Here is a 16,101-nt window from a genome sequence, read left to right as displayed (position 1 = left end):
TGACACAAACGACATCAAAAACAGTATTCGGTTATTTAATGTACAATTCTACGCATTACTTTTCTGTTATTATCTGAATCCAATAATTGCAATATTAAATATACCATTACAGTACTACTTTTAAGTTTTGCTTTGTTTTGTTTTTTTTAGAAAATGATAACTCGAGAGATGTAGAATTTCAGAACCATATCACGAACGGCGACATAATGTGAGCATATATGACAGCTTTAGCAGTTCTACAATTCTAGTTATTCAGACTGTGTATTTTTATATACACATTAAAACATTGCAGTCGTGATCACTGGTCCACCCCCTTGGATTTATGTTTTAGTGTTGATGTTTATAGCCAGCATCAACAGTTTATAACCGACAGTAAACACAGCCAGTAACCAGCAACACGATACACAAACTACATTAATCTAGTTCTGCAGAAATGAACTATGGTTTGTGGAGAGTTTGCGTCATTAAAAAACAGGGGTGTTATATCACAAGCAACGTTCTCTGTAGGATACGCCACTCTCCGAACTGACTGTACACACATTGCATCGCTGGTATCCAAAACAGTACGAAACACGGTAATCTGAGATTCAATTCTAAATTCATGTTAAACGTACACAATGGCAATGAATTAGGAAAAACACATATTTGCATCATTGTTGTTATTGCTATTCTTCACCTATTTACGCATTTGTTTATTTATTTATTTATTAAACGTACAATGTAATATTCCAAGTGAAAACAGCAATAACTACAATAAAGTTAAACAAGCCTCATCTGACAGGTCATTTCTGTTGATTTATCCATATTTTCTGCCGGGGAGTTGGGAAAGTTTCCAAGTATTTTTATATTGTGGTCAAGTGGTAATAAACTCGAAGTCGCTGGTGCTGGGGCCTGCCCTTAAGCACGCGTCATAGTTGTAGGAGTGACTGATGGTACCGGTGCCCTCAACCTCTGCGTAGTTCGGCAGGAAATATGAGCTGGGAATAGCATCTGGATTTTCTTACGCGGCAAAACCTAACGGCAATTATTCACATAGGAAGGAAAGTGCTGCTATGGAGATTACCAAGTACGATGTCGAGTTTGTATTCGTACCTGCTTGTTTAGATTGATCTTTGATCTGTGATATATCTTCTGACACGTTGTCTGAAACTAGTAAATGAACAGTGAAATTGCTCAGTAATAGGGTTGTCCGTTGTCCTTGAGCAAGATGATCAGTCTTTGTTGAATCGCATCTACCTCAGACATCACGCAATGTCCTTATTTCTCCACAGTAGAGACCGATGGTGAAAATTCCTGGATCAGTAGCTTTAAGCATCTGGTATGACAACGACGCGTTCTGTCCAGCGTCTGCATCGACAGCTAGAAACCAGATAACCTTTGTGGACAGATTTGGGCATCACCTCGGTCATGGAAGAGGTATCTGACTGCTTTCAGCACCAAAGTTGTGGACAGCAACACAGGGCATTGTTGCACTCACGGCCTTATGTGAAGCTATGGAACTTCAAAAGGCACGTTTTCAGGGTAAGAAGAAGAAGAAGAAGAAGAAGAAGAAGAAGAAGAAGAAGAAGAAGAAGAAGAAGAAGAAGAAGAAGAAGAAGAAGAAGAATTAACAGTATAAAGTAACAATTAACTAATCAAAACGATAATTTAATTACCCCTTACTTCAACTCAATTGTTCCTTGGAAGTCTACTCAGAAAATCTCTCTTTGCATCAAAATAGGCCACTTTAAAACAAAATTCATACCAGCTACTCTATACGTGTATCTCTATAATCGAAAAGTTCAATATAACACCATAGATACTACGAATAAGGGCAACTAAAAGAAAATTGTTTGATGCGTCATGTGTTTTCGCTATCCACTTTCCTCTGTACTCGTCAACTAATTTTCATAATATTATAAATCTGCATGAACATGTAGGTTACTTCACTGTCTGCAACCCGTAAACATGGTGTAGGTTAATTAGATTCAGAAACATGCAATCTAAGCAAACATCTCTCTGAAAGATATAACGTCCCACACAGATACGCATTCACCAGAACAATAAAATACACAAGAGTAAGCACTATCTGTTTTTACGAACAATAGCACATGCACTTGCATAATAATTAACATATACATGATTTAAACCACGTTACATAAACAACCAACAATCCATTCTTATGTAACTGAATAAATAGATAACCCTAAGACAAACTAAAAAAGTAAGTGTAATTCTTAATAATCTCGTATCATTAACAGTGACACAGTATTTAAGAAAGTTATCAAAAGACTCACCTGACAGGCCGCTTCTGTTCTCCTATCCGTATTTTCATCTGAGAAGTTTGCAAGTATTTTTGTATTGTGGTCAAGTGGTAATGTTTGTTCACAGTAAGGCCTAACAAACTTGAAGTCGCTGGTGCTGGAACCTGCTGTCAAACACACGTCATAGTTGTATGATTGACGGAGAGTACCAGAGCCCTGAACCTCTGCGTAGTTCGGTGGGAAATATGATCGAGGAATAGCATTTGGACCATCAAACAACAACCTGGATTTTCCTTTTCGCCAAAACCTGACAGCTAAAATAATAATTATGAAGACTAAAAATAGGAAGGACACCGCAGCTAAAGAGATTACTAAGTACGGTGACAAGTTTGTAGTAGTTCCTTTTTGCTTAGAGAGATCTTTGAATTTAGATACATCTTTTGACATGTTGTCTGAAACTAATAAATTAACAGTACATGTTGCTGAGAAAGAGGGTTGCCCGTTGTCCTTAACCAAGATCATCAGTCTTTGTTGAATCGCATCTACCTCAGATATATCACGCAATGCCCTTATTTCTCCACTGTGGAGACCGATGGTGAAAAGTCCTGGATCAGTAGCTTTTAACATTTGATATGACAACCACGCGTTCTGTCCAGAGTCTGCATCGACAGCTACTACCTTTGAAACCAGATAACCTTTCTGGACAGATGTGGGCATCACCTCGGTCATGAAAGAGCTCTCTGATTGACCTGGGTACAGTATTTGCGGAGAGTTGTCGTTTTGATCTGTTATGAAGATATTCACGGTCACGTTGCTACTAAGTGGAGGTGAACCGCTGTCTTTAGCAAGAACATGAAACTGGAAATGCCGAAACTGTTCGTAATCAAAAGAACGCACTGCGTGAATCACCCCACTGTCTGGGTTAATAGATATGCACGAGGACAAGGGAATCCCATGGACATCGCTGGACAGTAAGGAATATGAAACAGTGCCGTTTTGTTTCCAGTCTGGGTCTCTTGCCTGGACAGAGCAAATGGACGACCCAGGTGTGTTATTTTCCATGACATATGCACTGTAAGATGACTGATTAAATATTGGTGAATTGTCATTTATATCCGAAATTGTAAATTGTATGGTTGTACTGGAGGAGAGAGATGGGAACCCTTTATCTGTGGCAGTAATGGTTATATTGAATTCAGACACTTCTTCGCGGTCTAGAGCAGTCTTTGTTTCCAGAGAGTAATAGTTTCTGATTGAAGATCGTAATTTGAAAGGGACGTTTTCTGAAATGAAACAAAAAACCCTACTGTTCTCTCCCGAATCTTGATCCTGGACATTTATAATAGCTACTTCAGTTCCCGGTGGAGAGTTTTCTGGGATAGGGTTAAATAGAGATTTCATAGTTATCACTGGGGCATTATCGTTTATATCAGTAATCTCAACAAGCACTTTGCAATGTGCCGCCATACCCGCACCATCCTTTGCTTGAACTTCGATTTCATAAAACGCAGCTTCTTCAAAGTCGATCAACCCTGCGACTTTTATTTCCCCGGTCCTGTGGTCAATGTTAAATAACTTTCTTGCTTTATCTGAAATATGGCTGAAGGCAAACGTAACTTCACCATTTGCTCCTTCATCCTCGTCAGTGGCACTGACTCTAACTACTAAAAAGTCAGGTGGAGCATTTTCATTCAAATTGACCTTGTACAAAGCCTCAGAAAACACTGGTACATTATCATTGACATCCATAACAATTACACTTATTAGGACAGTTCCGGATCTCTTTGGGTCTCCCCCATCAATCGCAGTCAGCAATAAAGAATGTTCTTGTTGCTTTTCTCGATCCAAAGCATGTTGCAGAACAATTTCTCCGTATTTACCACGTTCACTACTCGTATAAACATTCAAAATAAAATGTTCATTGGAAGCAATTATATAGTTTTGTACCGAGTTAATTCCAATATCTGGGTCGTGTGCACGGTCTAATGGAAAGCGAGATCCCGTGATTGCTGACTCGCTTATTTCCAATTTTATAACATCCTTTGGAAAACTGGGGGCATTGTCGTTTATATCTTCAATATTTATTGCAACATTGTGTAACTCCAATGGATTTTCAAGAACAAACTCAAAATGTAAAACACAGGAAGACGTTGACCCGCAAAGCTCTTCTCTGTCTATCCTTTCCTGCACAATGAAATCACCAGTATCTAGATTAATGTCGCAGTAGCGCCTGCTTCCTTGGAAATCTATACGGGCTCCGCGTGCTGCCAGTTTTTTAATATCTAATCCCAAATCATTTGCTAAACTCCCAATCACAGATCCTCGTTTCATTTCTTCCGGAATAGAATAACTAATTTCTCCAATAACCACTGGTATCACTGATAGGAATAAAACAAAAGAATGTACTTGCCATTCAGTAGCGCAGGGTTTGTATCCCACAGCCATTTTCTCCACTTGATAACAGGTTATGCGCGATAATCCGATATTTTTTTATTATTATTCATCAACTGTTTAAATGTAAGTCCAATAGATCTTCGCTAATCACAGTTTTTACAGGCAGTATCACAATACGTTGAAGCCTCTTGATGTCTACAGAGGTTTCTTGGATATGTGACGCTGTTGTAGCCTGTCTTTGTACACTGTGGCAGTGGGAGGGTTGTTGATCTCTCGACTCCTTGTTGGTGAATAGCGACACACTGAGTATTTACAGAAAACTACACTCAGCTAAAACAAAAATACCTGTCAGTCCCACAATATGTCAATATTTAGTTTTTTTGTTCTGTTATGTACCTAAATACGCACAATTCCCACCGATTTCAGAATGGCAGTCATATACAGTATATATTTCCTGAAACAGTTGTATACCTTACTGTAATAGATGTCTTACCTTGATCATTTTCTTAAAAAAACACACACAAAAAAACACAAAAATATTAAATCCTATTATATCCGTGTAACCAAACACCTAATCGAAATAATTACGAAACCTACACAGAGATTTTATATATATAATATAATACAAAGTGATTCATTATATCACAGTCATGTGGCACACCGAGTCCCTTTTCTCTTAAGGGGATAGATTTATATTCTGATTGGTTAAACACTGGAGGATTGTCATTTGCATCAAGGACGATGATGGTTATTTTCACTTTCAGATCTTTTGGAAACCCCGCCATCAACAGCTGTTAATATTAAACTTCGTGATCGGTGCCTTTCCCGATCCAGTTCCTTATGAAGTACAAGGTCTGCATTCTTAGTACAATCACTGATTTTCTGAACATCTAGAATAAAGTATTCATTTTTATTCAGATAATACGTTTGAAGATAATTGTTACCTTGGTCTGGGTCTTGAGCATTTTCTAAAAATCAACGGGCTCTGTCATTTGATTCAATTGTCTCTAGCAATAGTTCTTAATTCTTTCATTGACATATATTGTTCCATCTCTTATAGTTAGCTTTAAATATGGGTTCCTGTTGTCAAAGGCAAGGCGTACATATCGATCTGAGATCTGATAACAATAAACTCGTTTTCGAGTTCCTCTGGAATTGAATACTGTACCCGTACCCCAACTGCCCCTAGTACAAATAATAAAGCAAAAAGAAACAATACTTGCCGGTTGGATAAAAAGCATCCTGTGTGCATTTCCCATTCTTCCAAGCAGCAATTGTCCGTAAATAGAGTTAGGGTTTCAAGAACGTGTGTATTAATACCAATACCAGCGTATATGCAATTGCGAATTCCGAGTAATACCCCTCAACAATTGTAGTATTCCTTTCGAAAAAGATCCAGACGCTTTCATTTGTAGTTCCGGTCACCACAAATACACTGTTCTGAATGTATCCTTCATGCGGTTTAGCATAATGGGTGGATCAAAGTATGGTATGGTAAAAATCAGCACCTCTGTGGTGAACAGCGACATCATTTGCTTTGCCCAATAGATGCACTTTATTCAAAAGCCTAAACAGGACTTGTCTTAAGTTAACGTGCCCATAATTCAGGTCACACTTTCTTCGTATAGAGTATGGCAAAACAAAAGGGAGCTGTGCTTACCACAGCATCTGAACAGAGGCCTTGGTTGAAAGCCAAATCTCTGTTGGTTAAATAATAATAATAATAATAATAATAATAATAATAATACAACTCATTACAACATTTTAAATATAATCTTTATTGTTAATTTGGACATCTCTCGGTGAATGTATGTGGGGCATTTAAATGGAACTCACAAATGCGAATAGGAATGTATACAGTTAAAATGTGCAAATACCATTCAATCTTGATCACCTGTTACAATTTGAACTGCCCCTGGTCAAATGTACATCATTGCCGATAACATCTGAATTCAATGCAGTTTTGCACAGGAGACGGGATTCTTTCCACCTTTGCGATCTGATGGCAGTCACTATTACCATTACGAGGAGAAAAATAAATAAATGGCAAAACAGTTCTTGGTTTTGTGTTGCAATATTGAAAGTAATCAATGCTGTCTCGAATATACAGAGATATCACAGATATCCCTAACCCCAAACCAGTAAACGGTGACTTAGTCTACTGTTCACGGTCCAAAGGCTTTTCAAGGATCTTCTCACATTCATAACAATCTGATCACTTAACGTGAGCTCATAATCTTTAACAGTATTGATGGATGATATTTCATAGAATCTACAATATATTGCATTTGGTTTCCTGGAAAACGGGAGAATTGCCCATAAAAAAAGCGTTTCGACCTCACTGCATAAGCGGTTTACAGGACAGTTTCGAGAAAAAAAAAACGCTCACCTCCTTTTTTAGTCATTCATTGATCATTTCCAATTGATCTGAAGGTATGTTTCCCTGTGTCCCGCGATGATAGTATTTTCGAGACTCGTGTGCTTAACACTATTCCAAATTACAACACCGAGTTCCCGTTCTTCAAGGATGAAGTGACAGACGCGTCCACTGGCATTATCATAATTACAGAACAATAATCCAATGTCTGACCATATACACATATATTCCCGCGTTCCTCGATATTTCATTCATTTCTAGGTTCGCCGAAACGTTGTTGTAGACAGGTACCATGCAGTAATACGAAATGTTTTCTTTGAATTCAAACGTTTTTTTTGCAAAATCTGCTTTCCTCTTTGTAAAGACCTGCCACTGGTTGTATTTCCCTCTAGCTCTTTGCTGTGATGCTGTGATAGGGGTTTATCATTCATTTCAAGTGATCATTTGTACACAGCGGCACACAGAGTTTGACACATGAATTGCACAGGAATGATACTAAAGCTACACATTCGTGTTTGTCTTTAATAATGGCAATGTAATGCGTACTATCCATACAGAGAAAGCTCCGCAGAAATGCAGACCTAAGTAAGTGCATTTTCTCAATACATCCTGATTTCAATTGTGTTTAAAAAGCTGTTTAAATCAAATTAGGGTAGTTCATAAAATGTGAATGCAATAGACGTTTATCAGTGATTGCATGCAGACCCACCCAAACCTATATGCAGACCCACTCATTAGAGACCTGGTATGATATTCACAAAGAATTACGCCAGTGCTAAGTTTACAGCCGTTTTTAAAATTTGTTTCTATTTAAAACCAAACATTTATGTTACATCTTCAAAAAAGATGTGCAGTTTGTTTTTCATTTACCAAAAATAAAAATTGCTTCAGATCTGTGTTGTCTTAAGCACATGTATTAAGGTCAATATTGAAGCAAATATGTGTATAAGATTATTGAAATGGCCTTGTTCTGACGGGAGAGAGACACCAGTTGGGGACAGGTAAAAAGTCAGTTCTCTTATCTTCTTAATGCGTTAATTACCACAGCTCACATCCTCTAGTCAAAGAGTACTGTGACTTCCATTGCGTACCCAGACCCTCATGTTAATTCCCGAGATCTCCTCTGTCTGCACCATCTCTAGCTGAGCCTATTGTGTATTCCTAACGCTAGTCAGCACCTGCAGTCAGAACAGTATACTCTGGCACTCTCATCACTATTGTATGAGAATGTTCATTTAACTATAGGAATATTTTCCTTTCAAAACTGAAAGCACTACTAAATGCTATCTGAAAGAGGATGTTTAAGGGTATGCAATCCCAATGTTCAAGTTGTGATTTATCCATGTACACAGTATGTATTCAAAGCTCTGGAAAAGAACAAAGAAAGATGTTGACTGCAAGATACTTTCATTTATTTAGCTATTTTAGTGAAAATTAATCTTGTTGGTTGACTCTTGATGGTTTAGTCTTACATAGTGTGTTTCGTCACCACAGACACCAACTCACTCACTGTGAATCTTAGCAGCAGTCTTCTTAAAAAAAAAAAAAAAAAAAAAAAAACTTAATACCTCATTGCTCCTGCTGTGATCAGAGAAATCTCACTGCACTAGAAGTGCTTATTTTAAAAAAAATGAACATTTTGAAGCCTTGTAAATCTTTAATGCAACATTGCACTTTTGTGCGATTATACATATTTCCACTATATTATTATTTATTTATTAGCAGACGCCCTTATCCAGGGCGACATACAATTATTACAAGATATCACATCGTTTTTACATACAATTACCCATTTATACAGTTTTTTTTACTGGAGAAAGGGTACAGCAGCAGTGTCCCCCACCTGGGATTAAACCCACGACCCTCCGGTCAGGAGTCCAGATCCCTAACCACTACTCCACACTGCTGCCCTTTATTGAACACCAGAATATTATAGTATGTTATAGTGACAATGGGATGTGGCTGTTTTTAGGTTAGCTATTGTGTGGGTTAATACTGTAAGTTTATACTTTGGTTGCTGTAGTTCTATTGGGTATACTGCAGTGTTGTCACAAGACCATTGACAGAACAAACATGCAACATTTTGTATGAATCATGTGGAAATCATTTTTTTTTTCAGTTTCAGAAATGTAGCATGTAAAGTCATTCTTGAATAAATCAACATTGATATCTGTATAAAAATCATGGTATGAGGACTTTTGTGGTTTTGTAGTTATTGTTTTGTGACAAAGCACCTGCACCCCAAAATCTTGTGAATGAAATGCAGCAGTCTACAGGCAGGCTGCATTTGTGCATTAAAAACATGAAAAAAAAGAATTGTTACCAACCTGCAACCTCCAATTTGTATTGCTTAGTCGAGCACCAAACAATGAAATTGATTAGATTAAGCAACACTGCTTATTTATTTTCATTCATTCACCTTAACACATCCTGTCAGGGTTGATCAAAGTATCCAACTGAAATACTCATCTAAACGGGGAACTCAATCAAGTGCAAGGCAACATACAACTTTGTGTCGATATTTAAGAAAGAAAATTTATTTGTGATTTATAAACAAAACACATTACCAGTTTCAATACAAAAAAATCACTAAATCACTGTTACACTGATGAGTAAGTGTACAAAATAAGATTATATAGTAGCGTTGCACTGTCACAGTCAACAGTTTAGTGCCGTCTATGGTTAAATACACCAACAAAGGACGGGCGCATGGGCATTCACATACACTAGCATAGAATACATATATTTCAGGGGGTTATCTTTTCATAGGAGCATACATTATTCAATGTCACATAACAGTGTTAGTAAGGTCAGCGTTTATAAGCCTAGCACAAAAAGAGATTGCATTTTAGAGCATACACTACAGATTTACATAGAGCTATAAGGTTAAGAGAGTCAGTTTGAGAAACATAAAAGTTTGTAAATCTTATTCGGTGTATAACTGTTTAAGTAGTTCAGCAGAAAAAAAATGCTTTCATCTCAACTGTGATAATTGAAGGTAAAAGAAACAATATTGAAGTGTATCTGTTCTTGTTAATACATGCAACAGCCACTTAGTGATCTGATAGTACTGAGCGGTGATTGGCAGGTGGCTGTGGACTCTGAAAAGCAATCTGCTAGTAGCAATAATACTCCCCCACCAGGTATGGTCATACTGTAGTGGTGGGTTGAAAGGGAACATAATATAAAATAAAAACGTTCTGGGTCCCCTTACTTTCCAGCCGTTTCATAAATATCATTTTAAATTTAATGATAACATCTATTATGTAACCAAACTCTAGACTAAATTCTGTTTTTCTTTTTTGTTTGTTTTTTTCTACATTACAGTGAACAGCCAAAATCTCACCTTGGGAAGAGGAAAAAAGCTCATGTTTGTATGGAGTTTGAGCTGAATATATATTTTCAGCAGATCCATTAACCTATAACTTAGTTATGGGTCTTTGAGTAAAATCTTTAATATGACATTCATGTACTTAGCATGGAAGGTTTGGAGTTTGGACAGTGGAAAATAAACTCAATCCTTAAAATGTCAAAGACAGAAATAGGGCCTAACAGTACAGTCATGTTAAAGCTTGGATAAAATTTAAGCATTGCAATAATTTGTTTTTATGATTGCCAAAATCATATTCCCAAAAACAAATATTGGGATCTTTGAAGAAAAATGTTGGGCAGTTAAGAAAGCCTAATTTAAGCCTCCACATGTACACAGCCAGAAGGCAAAGAGTTGTTAACTCAGGAGACTGGATTTCTAAAGCAAAGCCTTATATGATGTAGAAACATTCTGAGCAAAGCATGGGTATCAAGTTTGTCTAGAAAACAGCTGGCAACATTCTTTTATATAACGTGACCCATACAAAATGATGCATTGAATCATTTTCAACCATGATAAGCAAATTCATGTTTTCTTTCGTTTGGGTACAAATCTCTTTAGTATATATATTTTTTTTCCCATACTTCCCCAAACATTGGTGAAGGGAATTTAGAAATATGGTGGTAACATTAGACAGACACACATTCAAACTGGGTTAGAAATACAATTTATCAGGATTATAGTGTGCTGGAAAAAATAGGTAAAAGCTGTGTTTCCAGGCTTGGCTGTATTCAGTGTCCGTAGCTTTATACTGCATTTGGGCACATTAAAAAAAAAAAAAAGTATTCCAAGCATTTGGCCTCTGCAAATATTACAGCAACAGGACATATTTTCTGTGTAAATCATGCAGATACATTTCTGTCCATCCTGAATACTGCTGTTTTTACCTTCTTAGGCCACCATCAAGCTGAAAGACCTGCATTATCTCAGGTTGCAAAATGTATAAGCATTGCACATTTCTTATTGAAATGCAAGTGCACGTGAAGCCTGCTCGTTTAACTTTTTTTTGCCAATCTGATCAGATCCCATAATGAAACATTGGAACCATTAAGACAGAGATGCCAACTTCTTTCTAAGGAGAGCCTCCCTTAAACTCCATGTTCGCTGGTAAAACACGTTGGGCAATGCTATGTTAACTTCACTCCTCAAGGTTACTACGGACAACTAAAATAGAATCTGCAGCCAGTATTTAGCTGGGAGTGCAACTGAACTGAAACCAGTATTTCACAGCGATGTTCTTTTCTGAATTTCATGAAAACTGCAATAGTGTGCCAATGTATAATTCTATGCATCGTTGTGATATTTTAACATTTGATTTTGGAACTACAGTTCTGCTCATCCAGCGTAAAGACATATCTGCTGACCACAGTAAAATCCACTCATGTACAGCTCAGTGGAAACCACTGGTAGGCATTATAAGACTTCGGAAGAAGCACATATTTACAAAGCTTCAGAACATATCTTACTTTTTTCTCAGAAAATGTTACTGAAACTGAATGCAGTTATATACAAATCAGTTTTGGGAAAGTATCAGGTTAATAAAAGTATATGGCTTTTCCACCAGATGTCAGTAGATTACATAGGTTGACAAGGGTTATAACAGTTGGTTCTGGGGGTTGTGAAAGGTGGCTGGGGGTGTGGTTGAATATAATTTCAGTGAAAAGCAGGGAGCTCTCTTTGTTAGAATTGGTAACTCTGTTTTAAAAGACCCCTCTTTTAATGGTCGCTATTGTCGTTGTTTCCACCCCCTTTCTCTTTCTTATCAGCTTTCCCCTTCTTCTTCTTCTTTTTCTTTTTGGTCTCCTCCTTCTTTCCAAAGGTGATGAAGTCGCCCTTGCCGTCCACAGCCCCAGCCTGGTCCTGTCGGATAGAGATGATGGCAGGGGAGCCGGGGATGATGAAGTTTTCCGGGACCTCTCCTGGTTTCAGCAGCTGCTGCTGCTGCTGCTGCTGCTGGTGGTGGTTTCCAGGTCCATACTTAAAGGTCCAGCTGTTGCTGTTTATTCCAGCTCCAACGGGAGGGGACACCTCTCCAGCATCAGGCTCTAGAAGAATTAACAACAAAACAATGACATATCATCAAACAAAAAAGAGGTGATGTTCTTACCACAAGTTCCTAATCTCTTTTGATACAAACCGTTTTAACTGTAAAGGAGAATTAATTTATATCATCAGTGACGATGAAGGTAGTTATCATTGACCAGCTTGGGAATTGTAATAATTGTAACAAGAACAACATAGACCCAGAATAACCAGCTCCTTTACCAGTAGTACTGTGTCAGGAACCAACACTACAAGTTCCACTTCCTGCTCTAACCAGTGCTGGAGTGTCCAACTGTGATAATATCTCAAAAGGAAGTCTGTGTCTTCACTGGCAATATTCATTAGTAACTAAAAATAACTAGAATGCAATCCTCAGATGAGCCTTAACCCAAATCTGTAACCAAAAGACTACAATATTATTATGTACCTTTTTGATCTATACGTATTCTAACACCACAGCAAAAGCAGCACTCAGAGTGTAATGTTAACATACTTAACAGCTCTGACCTACTTTTCTCTAGATCATGCAAATACAGTAGCCCCAGAAGGAGAAACTGTTATTATCATTATCGGTATTATTATTGTTATTAATTCATCTATATGACTATGTTGTATCTGTTATACAACTGTAAATCATATAACAGCTATTTTTGAAAAGTATGTGCTGTACAGCAATCCTAACTGTAAATAATTCTTTACAATACCAATGGTCAAAATATTTTCAGAAGTCCCAGTATACTCTTGCGGTGTCAAGGCATTTGAAATACAAAGACTGCACAAAGTCTATGATGAAATCTGACTTGAAATCTATGAGGAAATATAATTGTTTCACTGTGAGCTATGTAATTCAGATACACACCAGGGATGTAACTACGACTCCCATTGCATAGCAGTTTGACCCATTCCTGGTTTTACTATGAATGACACACCTGAGCTTGTTACTTTTACACAGGGGCTAACCAAGCACATATTAAAACCTGAAATGGGTGACACTGCTATGCAATAGAAGTCTTATTTCCATCCGTGCACATGCAAGGTTACTAAAAGCCTGCATGTGGTTAATGGGGGATTATTTGTAGCTGCAAACATTGCCTACACTGATTAATTACAGCTTGACTAAGTTTCAGTTATAACTGACTACACCCAAATGCCTTTTCAATCAGAGAACAATTTATTTTTGTCTTTAAACACTAATCAATAAATGTTCTCATGACAGTTCAAAATGATATAATTTTCTCATTTCATATACAGAATGTCCTTTATTTGGAGATGGCAAACTTAAATAAAACAATGGGATTGTGTAAACTCTCAATATTGATTTCCACTACAGTCTTACATCCAAATGATATTTTAAGATAACTATTTATTCTGAAGTGCAAAATAATAACCCTATGGAAGACTAATATCACATTTTTCAACAAAGGACTGAGGTAGTCATATGGGTTAAAGTTCACTGAATAACAATTTTTTTTTTGTTCCTGTTATGGTTTTACAACGTCTTTCAAGTACAAATGATGCAGCATAACAAAAAAAAGCTTACATATATATTTGTTTCACATATTATGACATATTGCTTAATAATGTGCTTTATTCCTAATGAAAAGTATATACATATACTTAAATTTTTCAATACTGTATGTATATATTCTATCACATAGAATAAATGCAAGTTTGGACTCACTTGATTTGATTGCAGTGTGTCATGTTTAGCTATATGAGCCTGTCCACAGGGAGCAGTAACTCCAACCTAAACATCCATGCATGTGGTCCATGCCATCCTAACAACAGACGCTACCACTTTAATTGATTACACTGAACATTTGGAATCGAGATTTTCATTGTCCACCATCTAGTGGAAACACACTCTCATTTAGTGTCTTTTTTTCATTTTTGCCTCCTCACTCAAAGCATGTTTTATTAGCTGTTAGATAGCAGTTCTATTTCCCATTTCTCCCTGTTCTGCTGTGCAACAAGAATCTTACATTTAGTGGCACGATCTCGTTTCGAAACCCCTGCTTCTGCTTTCCATTTAAGGAGTGTCCTCTCTATAGATAATGAAATAGTTCTGAGCAGAAGTGATTTTTCAGTGAAGGGGGGAGTGAATGTGAGCCCTGTGGCAGGTCTCTTTCAATAATGACACAGTGGTTACATCAAATGCTCTCTGGGGCTTTCCTAGAAGGTCAGACCCACCCCTTTCCTTTTAGCTACCACAGAACACACATCATCTCAGAAACAAAGGAATGCTTGGACTTCATTTCCTGCCATTTCAGTTTGACAGAAACATGTGCTGAACTAAGCAAATATTCCCTGCAAATGTGCATCATTAACTGATTACTCAATTCCTGTATACATTGTATACATCATTAACTGATTAAACAATTAGTCAATCCATGTATAAATCCAATAGCCTTGGTATAATCTATTGAATATTCCTCTGATTTAATTAAACATAATGTCATGCAAACCACACAAACACATTCATTTTGTATTGAGCTGCATGATATATGATATAAAGCAGTAGCCAATGGTATCTAAATGATATACTATTAGATGTCTGAGGGAAGGGTGATTTTAATTTCCTAACATCATTCAGGTTATGTGATGTGTTTGCATCATTCATTCAGCCATGCATTCATTTATGTTAAAGCAGCAACAAGTTCATAATCTACCCAGGACAGGCACACCTTGATTTTCACTAAAGGGATTGTAGATGACTCGGAAGCAAGGTTGAAGAAAAAGAACATTGATGATAGTAATCCTAATAAATATCCAGCACCAAATAAATACCATGCTTTCCATGAATCTAAAGAAATTCCATGCAGATCACATTTTTAATAACATATTAGCAGCAAGAGTAATCTGTGCCACATGCCCATCTGAGGGGGCATTGTTCCCTATTACTCTTGATTTATAAGATGTGAACTAGGAGTCCAATAAGAGCTGGATTATTGCACTGTGATTCTATTTCTATTGTATATTTGAATTACTGTAAATATGTTGCTGTTGCAAACAGAAATTTCTGGTGAAAAGAGATGATACAGTACTTGCACTGAATAAATATATATTTAAAAACATATAAATACATTTTAACGAGCTATCTGAATACTCGTAGGCTATTCACACTGAATTTAATTAGGCAAATAATTAATTGGATGCATAATTTACAATTTGATAGCAATAGACACATAGCCTAAAACTGGCAGCACAGGTGCTAAAGCAGCATAGTGGAGAGAAATATAAATACTATGCTACATGCACTGGTGTTTTTTTTGCCTACGTGAGCACAAGGTCTGGTGCACCAAGCTGTCATGAGTATCTACTGGTGGCTGTGTGACAGCTTCATTTCTATTCAGTTCAGAGTGCAAGGCTGCATTGCAGCTATGGTTAGAACTGCGACCTGATCCTTCATGGACAATTATTGTTATTTAAAAGGTTTCGCTTGCTATCTTTGAAATCCCAGCAATATCCAGCACTGGTCTATCCTGGTTTGAGTCTGTAGCGTACTAGCTGCTTCACATGTCAAATGACTTAGACTACTGTGTAATTCAACTAAATAATGCAATATAACAATATACTGCTTTGTAAAATGAGTTGAAGACAAGAGAAAACACACAAAAAGGAAAGAAAACTATTGACGCCTTACACTGTAGGTATTTAGCAGGAAATGTGCTCCA

The 16,101-nt window shown here is 37.1% G+C and overlaps 2 protein-coding genes across 10 annotated transcripts in view; both read right to left on the bottom strand.

The window, feature by feature from the left end:
- LOC117962297 (protocadherin gamma-A11-like) overlaps positions 1 to 4,846 on the bottom strand; it is a 100,059-nt gene extending 95,213 nt beyond the window's left edge. The window contains exon 1 of the mRNA XM_034022150.3: positions 2,277 to 4,846. Coding sequence (XP_033878041.1) covers positions 2,277 to 4,688 — 2,412 coding nt within the window. The 5' untranslated portion in view covers positions 4,689 to 4,846. The remainder of the gene's footprint in view (positions 1 to 2,276) is intronic.
- A 4,689-nt stretch (positions 4,847 to 9,535) lies between these two features.
- LOC117413251 (protocadherin alpha-C2-like) overlaps positions 9,536 to 16,101 on the bottom strand; it is an 86,503-nt gene continuing 79,937 nt past the window's right edge. For all 9 annotated transcript variants that reach the window (XM_058996789.1, XM_034022140.3, XM_058996791.1 and 6 more), the window contains exon 4: positions 9,536 to 12,429. In XM_058996789.1, coding sequence (XP_058852772.1) covers positions 12,101 to 12,429 — 329 coding nt within the window. In that variant the 3' untranslated portion in view covers positions 9,536 to 12,100. The remainder of the gene's footprint in view (positions 12,430 to 16,101) is intronic.

Source organism: Acipenser ruthenus, chromosome 23, assembly GCF_902713425.1.
Source record: "Acipenser ruthenus chromosome 23, fAciRut3.2 maternal haplotype, whole genome shotgun sequence".
Taxonomy (NCBI): domain Eukaryota; kingdom Metazoa; phylum Chordata; class Actinopteri; order Acipenseriformes; family Acipenseridae; genus Acipenser; species Acipenser ruthenus.
Note: the sequence above shows the minus strand (reverse complement) of the source record. Positions and strands in the feature narration are given on the sequence as shown.